Source organism: Gymnoscopelus braueri (assembly GCF_963280865.1).
Source record: "Gymnoscopelus braueri genome assembly, chromosome: 1".
NCBI lineage: Eukaryota > Metazoa > Chordata > Actinopteri > Myctophiformes > Myctophidae > Gymnoscopelus > Gymnoscopelus braueri.
In genome coordinates, this window is record NC_137603.1 from 47,079,797 (window position 1) to 47,097,420 (window position 17,624).

The 17,624-nt window shown below is 43.6% G+C and overlaps 1 protein-coding gene across 1 annotated transcript in view; it reads right to left on the minus strand.

Moving 5' to 3' along the window:
* Window positions 1-10,509, minus strand: part of LOC308084684 (delta-like protein D) — a 10,608-nt gene extending 99 nt beyond the window's left edge. Inside the window, exons 1-12 of the mRNA XM_080427498.1 lie at window positions 10,044-10,509; window positions 9,183-9,497; window positions 7,960-8,020; window positions 6,372-6,629; window positions 5,033-5,093; window positions 4,754-4,884; window positions 4,406-4,575; window positions 4,061-4,277; window positions 3,772-3,945; window positions 2,632-3,376; window positions 2,153-2,384; window positions 1-1,928 (exon numbers count right to left, since the gene is read on the minus strand). The exon at window positions 1-1,928 is cut by the window's left edge and continues 99 nt beyond it. Coding sequence (XP_080283624.1) covers window positions 1,923-1,928; window positions 2,153-2,384; window positions 2,632-3,376; window positions 3,772-3,945; window positions 4,061-4,277; window positions 4,406-4,575; window positions 4,754-4,884; window positions 5,033-5,093; window positions 6,372-6,629; window positions 7,960-8,020; window positions 9,183-9,497; window positions 10,044-10,097 — 2,424 coding nt within the window. The 5' untranslated portion in view covers window positions 10,098-10,509 and the 3' untranslated portion in view covers window positions 1-1,922. The remainder of the gene's footprint in view (window positions 1,929-2,152; window positions 2,385-2,631; window positions 3,377-3,771; window positions 3,946-4,060; window positions 4,278-4,405; window positions 4,576-4,753; window positions 4,885-5,032; window positions 5,094-6,371; window positions 6,630-7,959; window positions 8,021-9,182; window positions 9,498-10,043) is intronic.
* Between the last annotated feature and the right edge of the window lie 7,115 nt (window positions 10,510-17,624).

Genomic DNA, 17,624 nt, shown 5'->3' on the forward strand with positions numbered 1-17,624 from the left:
AATGAGCTGAACAAAAATAATTACACAACTTAAATTAAAAGAATACACCCTCTTTTTTTACATAAACATTAGCAAAACAAAAATATAAGGAAAACATGATGGGACAGTATTTCATAACCAATGGATGGGCATCATTGTACGTCCACTGGCCAATAGCAGAAGACTGGCAGTGATGGTGGGTGGGAATGGGCAGTGCATACATCAACACCACGCAGTCATGACCAAATCTGCACGCACACTCATCCAAAACACATATACGCACGCTTACACACACTCGCGCACGCACGCACACACGCACGCACGCACACAACACACATACACATACACACACGCACACGCACACGCACACACACACACACACACACACACACACACACACACATACACACACACACACACACACACACACACACACACACACACCAACACACACACCAACACACACACACCTCCATAGTGCAATGAGGTATTGGCAGTTAGACTAGTCCATTTCAGCAAAGTCCTCTGGGAAACACTACAGCAGGTTTGGGCAATGTTACACTCAACAACTTCTCAGACAATGCTAGCAAGCAACATTTGCCAAAGGAGCTGCATGTGTTGCACTCATTACATAAAATCTGAAAAATGTTTGGAATGTCAGGACAGAAGAAAAGCAGGAAATAGAAGGGAGGGAAGTCGGGTTTCCAAAAAGCCCTGAAATCCTGAAAAGAAAGGAAATATCCTGTTTCTAAGAATTTGATCGATTTGTTGCAGTTTTTCATTTCTTTCCCTCCTGTTAGGAATGTTGCCCAAGTTACACTGCCCAAAACATTGCCCTGTGTCTCAACAATTAGGGGTCAGGGGCCAGTATGGCCCAACAGATCCACATTGGATCAATCTGCAGTCACTACTGGAGTCCTCTATTCTTTTCTAGTCTATTTTATTCTTGACTGAGAGCCAGCTCAGCCAACACAGTCTATGGCAGCATCGCAGAGCTACAGGTGTGTCTGTTGCAGAAGTCCATCCATTGTTCTCCATTCAGCCAGAAGATCACACAAGGAGTGGTCAGGCTACCAGCTGGGCAATGTGCGTTGTGTGTTCCTCCATGCATATCAAGATTACTTGCAGCATACACTCTAAGAATCCTTATAGTGTTTTGCTGTGTACCATGGTTAACACTATACGCTCTGCAGCACTACACACAACACTAGACAGGTGACTGTCCAGTGTCCATGCCAGAATTTACACTACACTGTAAACCACAGCACATAACAGTACTATAACAGTACTTAAGTTCTCAGTACTCCAAAGGTACTACACAGTTTATTCAATCAGTACTTCAAAGTACTACAATAAAACTTGTCAACATCCAAGTCAGTATTCCATTCTTCAGAATGAAAGAGTTTGAAGATTATTTTTCATGGTCTTCGGAGCTCATCTTCTGGGCTGAAGCAGAACAAGATAAGTACTAAGTCAGGACTGGTACAAGCGTTGAGTCCCCCTGTACTCCATCCTTGAGAGAGCACAATAGTTCTTCATCAGTTCTCCAGCATTCATCAATTGTACTGGTTGGGTAGTATTTCAGTACTAGTTCTGTGTTACGTTTATACAAGTACTAAGTCTTATAGTACTTAGGCCACCGTACTAGGTCAACATTAGACCTACGTCCCTCGGAGATCAAAACTGTCCAGTATTCATCCATTGTACTAGTGCAGTAGTGAGTCCATAATAAGTCAGTACTAACTGAGCTTCTCTTGGTACTTAGTCATCCAGTATATCTCAGTACTGTGAGATTCCATGACAGCAGCAGCAGGGAGGCAGCAGCAAACAGCAGGAGTAAAACCTCCTGGAGACAAGGTGAGCTCTACTGCTCATGGCTGGTTTGGACTGGCTTAAACCAGATAACACCGTCCTGATCCGGTATGGTCTGGACTACATTGGTATCATACCTGTAACACAAAAGGATAATTTGTTTAAAATCCATGTATATTGCTGTATTTTTGCTTTTGTTTAGTTTTACCCATGTTCATGGTATGAAATAAAATTCACTTTAATGATCTTGTACAAAGCTATACAGTGGTGAATTTTATGATTTGTAGTTGTAAGGTAGATTATGACTGAGGTAAATTATTATAATGGCGTGTGGTTGTTGATTGCTGAATTGAAAGCTCACCTCTGTAGCGATAATACACTCATCCTTCTGGTCAGATAGGACATAGACTGACTGGTATTTAGTGTCTGTGGAACACTGGTATTGGCCGTCAGTGGAACAGTGATATTTAACATTGTTGGTCGAAGGAGGTTTAACATCAGTCGTTGAGTTGTACTTCAAATCGCTGGCTGACTGATATTTGCTGTCGCTGCAACATGGATTCTCCTCTGCTTGATTCTTTTCTGATGCATTACTGTGGAATACAGAAAAGAAAGACAGGTTAGCACTGACATCCTTAAAAAGAACACATGGTTTAGAGTTCAATACGAAATACAAAAATATCACAATTTTATTGTGTTATTCATCTAAGAGGCTTATGTAACTATGGCTTAGGCTTAGACTTAATGCATATTAATTGTTTAAAATGCCTTTAAAACTTAATTGTACCTCTTTAATATATTTGTAACATACTATGTTATATATTTTGTTTAGCTGTGTACCTGTTTAGTCTCTTCCTGTGTCTTTCCTCTGTATCAGACTCATCCACAGTGTCACATCTTGCCTCCAAGTGACCCTGTTCCTCCTCTTTACAAAGAGACAGCTCCTCTGGCCTCAGCTCATGGACCAGGTTGTATTCCAGACTAGGGTAGCGAGTCTTAAACCCATTTTTCTCAGACCCACTAAGTCCGCTGAACCCACTGAGCACACTGAGCCCACCCAATGACCCAGCCAGCTCAGAATGGTAGTCCACCTTCTTGTTAGTGTTTTTTACGGACGCTGTCAGTGTCATGGCCCCCAGCTCCTTATCACTGCGGAGGCAGTTGTTGGCTGTCGTCAGGTTGTTCATGGTCTCATGGCTGTCGCTATGGACACTGTCCCCGTGGTGGCTGTGGTGCTCTTGCAGCTTGACCCGGACATAGACCACCAGCACTGAACAGCCAATCAGGATCAAGAGAACCAGGAAGATGCCAGCGCAAACGGCTGTCCAGGGGAATCTGGTGTCATCATCGCTCTCCTCATCATCGTTATTGCCATTTTCTGGTGAAGAATAACGACGGTCTGGTCCCTCAACCACCGGCTGGCCCCTTGGGGCCTCCGGTAAGAGGAATTGGCAGTTACGACCACCGTAGCCTGGCGTGCAGGCACATACGTAACGGCCTCCGCGCTCGTGGCAGGTTGCTCCATTGTGGCAGGGACTGTGGTGGCAGCGGGAGATTGGGGAGCTGCAGTTCCTGCCTGTGTAGCCTGTTGGAAGAACAGAAAGTCGAGAAAGTTAATTTACTGCTAAAGTTCTACAATTCACTTTCACTTTTTTCTATGATTTGTTCTATGGTTTTATTTAATGTTAGAGCATTTACTTTGAAAAGTGTTATATGAACAATGTTTATCATTGGTAAAAGTTATAGCTTGATAAAATTTCACTTGATAGAACAAGTAACATTTCTACAATTTAGTCGTAAATATAATAGGTTTATTTATGGCTAAAACATGGCAAAACGTTTGGTTTTGGTGGAATGCTTTTATGGCTCGCTGCTGCATGTTTGTGCATAGACTTTGGTCAGGAGCAACATAATCTCCCCAATGGTGATCTGCAGCCACCCTAACTTTTTAAATCAAAGATAAGTATGATGTTTTCATACCTGGTGGGCAGTTACAGGTGTAGCCATTAACTCCTTCTTGGCAGGTTCCACCATGATGACAAGGGAAGGATAGACAGTCCCCAGAAACAACATGGACGTCCTCACAGTTAGGTCCTGAGAATCCCTCAGGACACTGACATAGGTAAGAGTTAACTAGATCTACACATTCTGCACCTGCAAAGGAGACAGAGAAAGAGAGTTAGACATCTGACCATCATAGCACAGATATATGTATTCAATCATAGTACATATGACTTAAATAATGTGAAGAGAACAAATGTTAACATACCATTAAAACAGGGGTTGGATGAGCAGTGGTCAATTTTCTTCTCACAGTTGAAGCCAACGTACCCCGTGGGGCACTGGCAGAAGTAGCCACCTTCAGGGTTATCTACACAACGCCCATCATTGAAACAAGGCCCATCAGCACAGGTCATGGCACTCAGCTCACAATTGTGGCCATAGAAACCAGGTGGGCAGGTGCACTTGTACGTATTGTCAAGATCCTATATAGGGGGAGAGAGGAGAAATGACAACATTACTGACGATTCTTGCTAAATCCATCCATTTGTTTTTGTCTCAAGTGTAAATTCTGGGGTGTCTAGATTTACTGTGTATGTGTTTCAGGACTTACAGAGCAGCTGCCTCCATTACGACAGGGGTTTCCAGAGCATTCGTTGACCTCGATCTCACAGTTGGCACCGGCAAATCCGGGGGGACAGGAGCAGGTGTAGCTGCCCTGGCCAGTATTGGTACATGTAGCTCCATTCACACAGGGTTTATGGTGCGTACAGTAGTTTAGATCTGTAAACAAAAATAAAAAAGAACAACAAAAGGTTTAGCATAAATCCTTTATGCACAACAATACAGATTCAATGGGTGTGAATCGGTCCCAGGGATATTCCAACAAAGTGGAGATCTGTTTGAGGGTCAAGAGTTAATTATGAGACCCTGTGATTTTGCCCTGATTTAGTGAACTCACCCTGATTGCAGAAGAGCCCACCCCATCCCTCCTGACAGTTGCATTGCCAGGGCTGTTGGCAGGTGCCATGGAGACAGCCAGGGTAACGGATGCAGTCGTCACAGTAACGCCCACTGAATCCCACGCGACACCTAAAACACAACAATAGATGCCATCAGTAAATAGCTACAGTCACATATCCCACTATTTTCATTGATTGATTGTTTTTCAAATTGAAAAACACTCCCAGATATACAGTTAACACAGTGATAAACAGATGTCAAGTGTGTCGGGACTTACTTGCACTCTCCAGGTTTGTCACAGAAGCCATGCTCTTCATCACAGCCAGGCAGACAGAGTGCTGCAGAGAAGAAGGAGATACAGAAAGGTGAATCCTGGGAACCGTAGTGTTAGGAAGACAACTGATAGGATCAAGACTCAAATAATGGAATTTGGTCTCATCCTGCAACCTATAATGAATAGTATACTACCAGAACTTTGGTTCTGTGGGGGACAGAGCAGAAACGCTCAGACAGACTGTTTTGAGTCACAAAACATGAGTTTAGAAGGTCTAGCCAAGATCGTGCTGTCCACAGTGCTACTGCAGCCCCGGTCACCAAGGGGATAACCAGCCAACCAGCCCTCTCCTTTAACACGGCTGCTCTCTAGCACAAAAGGTTTCCGCACAAAGCACTCTTTCTCCCCCTGACTGTGGGTCAGAAGTCCTTTTTCTCACCCTTGGCCCCTCTTCTCCCCTCCTCTACTCTCATCTCCTCTCCTCCCCATATTCTCCTCTCCTCGCTCCGTTCCTCTCTCTCTCCCCTCCTCCTCCACTGGTGCTCTCCTCCTCTCTCCTCACTCCCCTCCTCCTTCCTCCAGGGCCAGCTGGCCTGTGTGGAGCTAACCACCAGACAGCTGCTCTATTGTCTCCTCTCACCGAGCAGCTGCCCCCTCCACAACAATACACAATCCCATTCAGCCAATCGCCAGCCCCAATCACAACAATACAGAACCCCCGCTCGGCCAATCGGGGAGGAGGGCTGCAGTGAGGAGGCCCCAGTGGTCTAATGGAAGGCACGCGGCATGTGAATTACTGAGGAGCCACCATGGTTCATTAGAATGGAGGCCTCTGCTGCTACGGGATAACTAACTGACGCCTGTTGCACACGGGCCCCGCATTAGGGGCCTGAAAAGTTTCGAAAAGTCACTAAACTGTAAAGAAAATTAAAAAAAAAGAAAAAGAAGAAAGTGTAGATTCACTGTTTTATAAGTTTTAAGTTAATAAAAAGTTTTGTCTTATTGTTTGAAACTGATACAAATATTATGTATATTATATTAAATTATTTAAAAAAACTACATTTTCTTATCATTGAATTAGGTATGTAAACCCTGGGTGGCCTACAACTATATAAGTCAAAACAAACCACCAGTAGTGATTTCAATGGAGTGAGAGAAATGGGATGAAGTGCTGCTGACTGAAGCTCATTTAGCTTAGTATACATGCACGTTAACATACATGTTAGTAACATGCCTCATCTTACCCTCACCAAATATAATAATACAGTAGTTACATTGTGCCTACACAGTAAAATCCTCAGTGTTCATTTATCCATCTCAGAGTTAAATGACTAACACTTACGTTCAGTGCAGTACATTCCCTTCCAGCCCGAGACGCATATGATTTCTCCTCGCTCGCCGCAGGTGAAGTGTCCAAAAGCGTCGTCTCTGGGCCGGCAGAAGACGGAGCAACCCTCGCCATAGTAGTGCTCATCACACATGAAGCGGTAAGCGTACCGCAGCTCTGTCCTGCCAGCTGACTGCAGGTCTTTGGACCATTCCTCCCCCACTGTCAGGTGGCGTTGTGTGGTAATCCTGCCGATCAGATGCTCGGGGTTCTCTGGAAGAGTCAACAGAGTACTTATTTAATACTTTAGTTATTCACTAGGGGCATCTAATTACATTGTAAGCCACAGCGAGGCATCTATTTACCAAGGCAGTTATGAAGGGAAATGTAGGCCTACTACTTATACCCTTTATACTTTGTTGACTGGGGTCCCCCAAGGGTATATACTTGGTATTCTCCTTTTTTCCCTCTACACCAAATATCTTTGCCAAAAATAGCCAATCTAGGAGCTCACAATGCTTTGCATTGCATTGTGAGTTTGTAGATCAGCTATTTTCATGGAATCTTCACCTATTTTCGTGAAATCTTTGCCTTTAATAACATGCCCAGAATGGGGACACTAGCATTCATGTGGTTAAGTAAGATGACTTAAATTATTAATTGATTATTAATAAAGATTATTAAATACAAAATGTTGTTAAGCGTTCAGTTATGTTACATGGGAAGGAGACCAGTTAGGCATTTTGTCTTTAGACCTGCAATACCATTTAACATTGTTTGGGTTTTAAACAGTAACAGTCAGTAGTCAGTAACAGTTTGTGTTATTATGGAGAAAATAAACACTGATTCAAAGATTGCTGTGCAAAAGAGGAGAGCAGGCAATACCAAAACACACACACACACACACACACACACACACACACACACACACACACACACACACACACACACACACACACACACACACACACACACACACACACACACACACTGGTTGTTATTGTCGTGGACACATGATTATGATGACATGATTATGATCTGGATCTTGTGATTGTCTTATGTATGTCTTTATTGTTCTATGTATGTTTATTGTGTCTTTTAGAGTTCTTAATCTGCTTTGCTGCAGCACAAATTGTCCAGTTTGGGATGTAATAAACTTAACCTTGAACCTAGAACACCCTCACATTGCATTGCAGTAGCCAATAATCATTAAGATGTCCATCAGTAAGCACTTGCCTGCCAGAGTCATGTGGGGTTACCAGGGCTTCTTAAGTGTCTAATCTAAATGTGATTGTTATAACAGATTATAATCAGTGACACAATTAATATTTGCAATTATTTAAAATGTGTGTCTTGTTGAAGTGACCTCTAGTTGAACATAATTATGTTTTCTTATGGAGATGATTTAAAAGTTGTTGTTGTTTTTTTTACTTTACTTTACTCATTCAGGGTTTATTTACTGGCAAGAAGATGAAAAAAGACATTTTCTTCAGCAACATGAAAATGAGGAGCCCTGTTTGGCTCATAGTGGGAACCAGACTTGAGGGAAAACACGGCTCATTATTAGACTGCTGGTCAGCCTTTCTATCCGTCTGCCACCCACCTGTTGTCAGGTCGTCCAGGGAGTCAGTGTGCAGAGCCTCAATGATCAGTGAAAACGTTCCCTGGGGGAAGGAAAAAATACGTTTGAGACACAAGAGAGACAGAGAGGGAGAGAACAGCTGCCAGAGCAGCCTGTGCCTGGAGCCTGGAGCCTGCTGCCGCACAGCAGCAGAAGGCTAATAGGAGGGCTTCTCAATAAACTTCACAGCCTAATTCCCCGTGCTGATTAGGGGCCTAATAGGGGCGACTACCTGCTCCACTTTTACACCTCCGCAGCCCTCACACCAACACCGTCGTAAAACCAAAGGAGGCGGAATTTCACGCTGCGCTGTCAATGATGTGCCAACTCGGAGGATGTTAAATTTCCCACCACCCCTATTCGAAGCAGCGTTTGGGGGAAGCCCCCCTCCCCATCTTATCCTGTCCAAGAGCACCCGAAACACTACAATAGACCCTCTCACACTCTGTTGACAATGACCCTCACTAGTGGCGAGTTGGGAGGCATCTGTTACTGTGTCAGAAATAATATAACCCCTATTATTAGGCTAGCCTACACATTTCCATAATACACCCACCCAACACCCATCATGTCTGATAAGCTGATAATTCATCATAATTTACGCATAGGCCTATTAGGCTACTGTTCCATGTAAAGAAATACTGTCATGTCAAGTGGGGACATTTGATCACATTTAAATATTTTGTAATTTAAGTCTATTGACAGTGCTCTAAAATTAACAAAATATCACAGATAGGCTACTTGTATGTCCTATTTACAGGATAAAGCAGTGGTTCTCAACCAGTGGTCCGGGGACCACCAGTGGCCCTTGAGGAGGTTCCAGGTGGTCCCCAGCTAAATGATGGAAGGGTTGGTAACCAAATGGACCCTTATATATCTTTAACTCTTGTGAGTGTAAAATGAAACCAAATGGACCCTTGCCGGTCCATTTGGTTTCATTTTACGCTCTCAAGATTTAAATTGTTGTAACATCTGCATTACTTAATTAAAGAATTGTTATTCTGATCAAAGTTTGCCTGTCACCTCTCCTGTGGTACCAACATCAATACAGCATGGAATTGTGGACAAAATTGTATCCAACAATAACAAAATATTCTGAGAGTCTGAATCTCATCAAAAGGTGGTCCGTGGCTCAAAACGTCAAATAAATAATGGACCTTGATATGAAAAAGGTTGAAAACCACTGAGATGTCCAGTCCACTCACCGGCCATGTGAAGCTGAAGGGGAACCGGATGGGGTTGGTGAAGCTGTCGGCGTTGGTCTCCGGCACCTGGAAGGAGTTGGAGCCGAGGACGGGCGTCACGGCCCCGCCATACGTGCAGGGAGGCTCGGGGGAGACGTTAGCCTGGTAGTGCTTCAGGCAGATCCGGAAAAACGTCTTGCATTCGCACTGCTGGTGCTGGTAGCCCCCCTGTGATGGAGGCGCGGACCCCCCGACGCAGCAGTTGGCGTTGCCCTGCACCCCTTTCTTATTGAGGAACTCCTGTAACTTCAACTCAAACAGCCCGGAGCACAAAACCTGTAGAAATAATGACACAAAATATACTGAGCTCTGCCTCTGCTAATTGTTCAAAAGGTAGGCTAAGCTATATGACTATATAAACTTTAGCTCGAACAGTCATTCTGGAGTTCGATTAATTTTTTCCACAAAACTAACTGATAAACAAGAGCAGTTAGCCCTAAATCACTCTCTAAAGTACTGTTTCCCAAACACTGGGTCGGGACCCATGTTTGGGTCGCGGACCAACTTTTATGGGTCACGAGTAAACATCCCTTTTTTCGGGGTTTTATTATTATTTCAAAACATTTTCAAAACGTACAAATAAAAGAAAAACATTTTCAGAAATTAAAAATGAATTTAAAACATTTTTCAAGAGAATTCCATGAATTTTCAAAAAAATCTAAGAAACTCCATAAAATAAACAAAACACTTTTAAGAAGCAACGCGGCGCCTATATTTTCACTAGCTTGGGTCCCGGGCAAACGTCTAATTTCTCCTTTGGGTCATGAACTAAAAAGTTTGGGAACCACTGGTCTAAATCACTTTTTTAAAACTTTTTTTTACCTGGCAGATGAGTAGAGAGAAAGTGACAGCTAGGATCAGACACAGGCGTCCCATTGTGTCGACAAGTCCGTCAAGAAGCAGTGAAAGTTCCACAAGTCAGTCAGTGCTCCTCTGTCTCAAACAAGCATGGAGAAAGTCTTCAAAGTTTCCTCTTTGCAATCAGAGAGAGTCGAGGATATATTGAAATGTGTATAGACTCAAAGAAAGCTCAAGGACAGGTTCAGTAGACGTTATTGAACTCTTGAGGTCCTGGAGATGCGTCGCTCTGCTCCTCCGTAGGCCATGGGAGACACCGAGGAGCGCACAGAAATAAAGTTTACAATGTAGAAAAGTAATCCTCCAAGACAAGCAGAATCCTTTTGGGTAAAATGTGGATGAAATTCCTTATGGAGAAAATAATTCCAGAGCATCAAATAATATCAGAAGGAAAGAGAGGACAGCCTTGTTTATTTTTCCACTTGATTGATCTTACACAAAAAGTCGCGTCTGTCTCTCTCGGCAAACGTGCGTGTGTCTCATGTGTCTCTCAACCACTGCCGACGGTTTTATACGGCGGGGCTCGCACCCACTGGCAAAGGGTAATAAGATGCAAATGAGGGCCCCCCCCTCCCCTTTCCCCCCCTCCCCTTTCCCTCCCTCCACTACCACCACTACACAAGTCCGCCCCGGGGCCATCACAAAGAAAGAGAGAGAGAGAGAGAGAGAGAGAGAGAGAGAGAGAGAGAGAGAGAGAGAGAGAGGAGGGGGTACACACACACTTTTCTAAACCGCCCCCCCCCCTCCCCTCCCCTCTCTCTTTCTCTCAAAGGACAGACCAAATGGCCAGTGAGCTGTTAAATGTGCAACAACCCCTTGCGGTAACCGGAATACTCGCCCCAAAACACGCTCACCCCCATTTTTTTTTCGCGATAAGGTTAGAAATAAGTTTAGGGTTAGGCTTAGTATTACTGAGGTTAAGTTTAGGAATAAGGTTAGGTTTTGGCACCGTTTTACTGAGGTTACGTTTAGGAATAAGGTTAGGGTTTAGGCATAGTTTACTGCGGTTACTTACGTTCAGGAATACCAGGTAAATGCCGCCGGATTTGCCCCGGGGCCACTGTGTTTTGGGGCGAGCGTTTTGGTGTTCCCCCTTGCCTGATGCCTCAGCCACAATATAAATGGACAGGGGCCATTTACATTCCGACAAATTCTTTAACCTCCGGACAAAATCCCTATAACATTACGGCATCAGATGACATCACAGATGGAGATGTATGGCTACGCCACATCTATGGTGCTATGGACGGTATTAGGCTGTAGTTGGGCTGCATGGCCCGGGTTGTCAGACAAACTATTCGGGCCAGCCTTTCCAACTGGGTTAGCGACCATCTGCTCTGCAACATTCCGATGCTGTTGCCCTACCGTGGTTTTCTCATGATGATCACCACAACACCCTGAAACATCCCACTGGGTTTTCATCCCATCTATCAGCTATTCTTACCCCAAGTCTTCTCAGATTTAGACTTTATGCTTCGAGCGTCTGCTAAAAAAAATTAATGGCGGAGAGTTGAAATAACATTATTGTGCGTAATGTGCGTAATGGCTACAATAGCCGCTGCCTACCACCTCTGCTTGTGGACTGTGCTTGTTTTTTTCCCCTCAGTTAATAAGGTAGGCCTACAGTATGTTTATAAATGGCAGTGGCACGGCCACCCTACTCACTGTACCTTGTACATGTTTAAATAAAAGCATGAATATATTAATCTGTCTATTATTTGAATAGCTTATTGAATGCACAATAACATGGTATGTTTATACATATTAAACACAATTTTATACAAAAATGTACGAGGTAGGGGGTCCCTGCTCCATCTCAGTCTGGGGGTCCCTGGCCTGAAAACGTCAAAGACTCTATATATAAACTATACGTCCTATAAAGTCTGCGTTTGGCAATAGGCTATCTATGCTTTTCTTCTTGCTTTTCATTAGGTCGGCCTAAACACATAGCCTATTGCTATGGCACACTGTTTCCCAAACACTGGGTCGGGACCCATTTGTGGGTCGCGGACACATTTTTATGGGTCACAAGTATAAATATCCCTTTATTTTTTGTTTTTTTGTTTCCTACATTTTTAATTACTATAATTTCAAAACATTAAAGAAAACATTGTTTTTTTTCCTCAAATCAAAAATTTTCATGAATTTAAAACAAATGAAATAGTGAAAATAGCCGACCGGTTGTGAGCTTGTATTAGCTATTTTCACTACAGTTTGGGTCCCAGGGAGACATCAAATTTCTCTTTTGGGTCTCGAGCTAAAAAGTTTGGGAACCACTAGACTCTCCTCCTCCTCCTATGGCCTATTGCCGTTATCACCACGTTCCGTTTTATCTATCAGTTTTCACCGCTTGTGTATTTGATTCGATGGTTGGGGCAGTAAAGAGACCTGGTGGTGTGTCACTCGATGGTTGGGGCAGTAAAGAGACCTGGTGGTGTGTGTCACTCGCGTGGCTGTCATTAAGGCACATTGTGATGGTGGTGGTGGGTGACGGAGGACGAGGAGGAGGAGGGAGGAAAGTTTTTTTTTTCTTTGTGCTTTCAGCTGTATGGTAATTCAGTCGGCAGCACCTGCTCTCTCACAATAAATGCAACACCAGAGAGAGAGAGATAGATAGAGAGATAGAGAGAGATATAGAGAGAGAGGGAGAGAGAGAGAGATAGATATAGAGAGAGAGATAGTGAGAGAGAGAGAGAGAGAGAGAGAGAGAGAGAGAGAGAGAGAGAGAGAGAGAGAGAGAGAGAGAGAGAGAGAAAGCGCGCACTCGCACACGACCCAGCGCCCAGAACTATTCGCAGTGCGCAATCTGTAAAAACCTTTAAGGCTTTATGGGGCGCTATAACGTCAAACTTCAACAATTGTATGTTTTATAGCCTGTTGCCTGCCATCTAGGGCATTTTGATTTGCGCATATGGAAATGTGCGCGTGTTGTTATATCTCCCACACAAGCATAATAACACGCGCGCGCCTGGAGCAGCCTCTAGACGTGGAGGGGAGCAGGGTGGTCCAAGTCTTAATTAACATCACTAATTGAAGCTGAGTCGTCGCATTATTTGGCGCGCGCCCACGCATGCTGCAGCATCACAACGTTCCAGGTCGCTGTGCTGTTCACTCCAAGCAACGTGTTTCTCAAACATTGTCATGATGTCAAGGACCTCCAATATGTATTTGGCCACGGACCCCCTTCTGAAAACATTTTGTGCCAGGGACCCCCCCATACAATATTTGGAGTTGTAAAAATGGTTCAAAAATATTTTCTTTTTCTTTTTAATAGCCAATCTACAAAGCTCACAACTTGTTGCATTGTGAGGTTGTGAGCTCATATAGGGTTAAAGTGGCTCAACTGATTTTGATGCTATATTTTAACTAATTTTGCAGGGACCCCCTGGAGGACCCCTGAATCCCACTTTGAGAACCACTGGTCCAAAGGGCTTTCATAGCCAAAACCTCTAGAAGACAACATTCTACAGTAGCCTACACCACACATATTGTATTGTCCTAATGTTAGCCTACACAGGTTTTTCTATTTGTCCAATAAAATGTTTGATGCCCTACAAATTGCTATGGTGGCTAAACAGTTTTGGAAGCGATCAGAGCATGATGCTGATATGCTTTTTAGGCAATACTTTTAGGCTAATATCGGGCAGTGTGTAGGGGCCCTTACAGTGAGGGCCTGTAAGTGGGGTTTCTTGGCAGTGGTGGAAGAAGTAGGCCTACTTAGATATTTTACTTAAGTAGCCTAAATACCACAGTGTAGAAATATTCTGTTACAAGTAAAAGGCCTGTGTTCAATATGCTACTTGCGTAAAAGTACAAAAGTATTGGCATCAATTAAAGTACCAAAAGTAAAAGTACTAAAATGTAAAAAAATAAATAGCCTATTAAATAGGGCTAGTGGTTAATGTATAATATAATAATGTATATCTGTAAAGTAAAGTTTTCAAATAATTGTGAAGTAATATACAATATTTGCCATTGAGATGTAGTGGAGTAGAACTACCTAAAAGTATTGCAAATTGGAAATACTTTAGTAAAGTAAAAAGCAACTCAAAATTGTACTTTGTTACTTTCCACCACTGGAATTCCCTTTCATTTATTTTACACTCATCTCAACTCGTAACGTTATCCCTCCGTGTCTCTCTCTCTCTCTCTCTCTCTCTCTCTCTCTCTCTCTCATACACACTCTCTGGATTATAGGCCAATATAGTAGAGGCTATAGTATACCATCAGTCATTCATCATCACCATGACGTGGCACACATTTCAGATTACGCCAGCAAAGCGTGACAGAACCCCCCCTTTCTGTTCCCCAGCACCAAGATCTATGATAACTCCTAGAAAACATAATTTATGCCGCGTGGTTCCTCTGTGATGGTGCCCTGAAAAAATCAGGGAGAAGTATTTACTTTCACGCGTTTGTACGTGCGCGTGTGTCTTTGTGTCAGTGTATGAGGGTAGATCAATTGTTTAACTGGAGGTAGATTGTTTAACTGAAGTGTTTTTCTATTGTCTTCGTCCGTTCGTGTGTGTGTGTGTGTGTGTGTGTGTGTGTGTGTGTGTGTGTGTGTGCGCGCGCGCGCACGCGTGCGTGTGTGTGCGCTCGCGACACCGTGTGTGTGTGTGTGGTGTGGTGTGTGTGTGTGTGTGTGTGTGTGTGTGTGTGTGTGTGTGTGTGTGCACGCGCGCTGCGCTCTCTCTCTCTCTCTCTCTCTCTCTCTCTCTCTCTCTCTCTCTCTGCTGTGACACATAAGGAACAAAGGGAGAGGTCTCGCGCCCCGCCGTCCATTCATCTCTTTCTCTCGCGTCGTAATTCCCATTGATTGTCATTGAACGGTGAGTCGCGAGGCTCGAGCCCCTTAGGGAGAGCCGTGTGATTTGTGAAGGGTCGCGAGGACAGGACACGCCTCTGGAGGAGGTGGGAGGGGTGCACCCCCTCCCCCCCACCTCCTCCTCCTCCTTCTCCTCCCCAGGCCTCAGCCATCTGCTCACCAAATATCACAACACCGAACTTACAAATGGCGTTTTACCCAACTCTCCTTCGAACCTATATGATGATCTCTGTCCGTCCTTATCTGTACAACCGTTTCTAGACCCTCTCATCATGCCTCTCTCTCTCTCTCTCTCTCTCTCTCTCTCTCTCTCTCTCTCTCTCTCTCTCTCTCTCTCTCTCTCTCTCTCTCAATTTCAATTCAATTCTACTCAAAGGAGCTTTATTGGCATGAGAAAACGTTTACATTGCCAAAGCAAAAGTGGAACAACACAATCAAAACAAAACAATGTGTGTACAAATAAATATTGAATCTCTCTCTCCATACTACTGGTGAAGCTACTTGTTGCTCACAGCATCCTAAGCCAAATCACAGTGGAAGCATGCAACATGCAATGCAACGGTATGAGGTGGCCATATGGTCAGTGTGTGTGTGTGTGTGTGTGTGTGTGTGTGTGTGTGTGTGTGTGTGTGTGTGTGTGTGTGATGGTGATGATGTTGAGGTTCCCACGAAGGCTAACCATCCATTTCTCTGTGCGCTCACTCACTGATTCACTGAACGCCTCGGTCTGCAGTTATTATAGCATTAAAGTCCACAGGGAGGTGGGGCTTTCTGGATTATTCAATTAGAGCCAAGACAAAATGGGTCGCTTTTGCATGGGTCATCTGATCTCATAGAAAGAATACAACTAAGGCCTGTTTTAGTCTGCATCTCAGTCTACAAACGCTCAATATTTTTGAAATATTGACTTATGCTGCAGTAGGCCAAGGAACTCAACCCAATATATATATATATATATATATATATATATATATATATATATATATATATATATATATATATATATATATATATATATCTATATATATATATATATATATATATATATATATATATATATATACAAACTACATCCATGTTATAGTGTATGTGAAGCTTGAGGGCTTGACCATTGGTCTCGACTCGAGGGCTTTGCACATGGATGTAGTTTGTGGCCCGTGGTGTCATCAAACCTATTGGGCCCAAACCCGGAAGAGGGTATGAAAGTATGCACTGGGTGAGCAGCCTTCATTGAAATCAATGGCCACTGATTTTGAGTCCACTCTCCACATAATATAGCTCTATGTAAGGGTCTCTCTGCTGATCATTTCTTAAAAATCTTTCTAAATAACTGATTTTGAGCAGGTATGAAAGTTCTTTTTATTCTTTTTGGGCGGTGAAACCGCCCCTATAAGTGAGGTTTGGAAATTTGTACAATTATCCTGCGCTGTGATTGGCCAAAAGTTACCCCGCCTAACCCTGCACCGTGATTGGCCAATCACAATCTATTCAGGACTGTGATTGGCCAGTGTCACATGACACATGTGCATATAAGAAACCATAACTTTAAAAAAAAACATAAATTTGTTTTTTTTAAGTTATGGTTTCGTCCATCATAAAGAGTGTTTCAATAAATGTATTTATCTTTTGTACATGATTGGTTGACTCCATTCAGTATTGTGATTAGCTAGCAAGACACCGCCCACTTCACACAGGGTGTGATTTTTTTTTGTCTTTTTGTATTGTCAGTGAATATTCCCATGCTATATTACTGATATTACCAATTAGTGCACATACTATATATGTTCTCATAAGATATTTCCTGATATGTAGCCCATTTGGCTACCTGTAACCTGTTTGATGCCAATTTTGGCAGTACTCTGATAAGGGAGCGCTTGTTTGTTGTTATTGAATGTGATGTGTGTGTGCTCGTGCTGTATGTGAAATTAGTTATTATAGTTATTATCATTATTGGTGTTGTTGTTGTTGTTGTTGCTACTGTCGTTATTATTATTAACATTACTCAAAGGCACCCATTTCCTGCGTCCTGGGTCTAGTCTAATATAAAAAAAACTATCCTATTAAGTCCAAGGCTTATTAAACATAATTATGTTTAAGTTTGCTTGGGAACTGACAGTGACAGGACTTCCAAACCCACCCAAGGTTTACCTGCCTACTATCATCATCATCAAATCTGAGCAAATTACCCACTGCCCCGAGTTCTCTTCTGTGTGCTCTCCTGGGGGTCCTCGGCCTATAGTTTAAGAACCAGTGGCCTCCGTGAGGAGGATTAGTTGGACCAGCTGCCCAGAGAGACCCTCGGCCATGGACTGTGACACCAAGCCTGACCCTGGGGTGGCTGGGATCAGGAGGACATGGGGATATTCGGGTAGCACAGGGCGCGCACACGCTTGCTTGTGTGTGTGTTTGTGTGTGTGTGTGTGTGTGTGTGTGTGTGTGTGTGTGTGTGTGTGTGTGTGTGTGTGTGTGTGTGTGTGTGTGTGTGTGTGTGTGTGTGTGTGTGTGTGTGTGTGTGTGTGTGTGTGTGTTGTGCCTGCCATGTCCACTCTTTCAGTTAAGTTAACCGCTGGGCCACTCCAATGTGGTGGTGGGGGGTTGGGTTTGTGCGGTGGTGGTGGTGTTTGTTGTGGGTGGGGGGTTTGAAGGGCAGTCGCGTGCTTCAGGAACATCTGCCTCTGTTTCTCCTGAGTCAAGCTTTGGTCAGGAGAGAAAGGAGA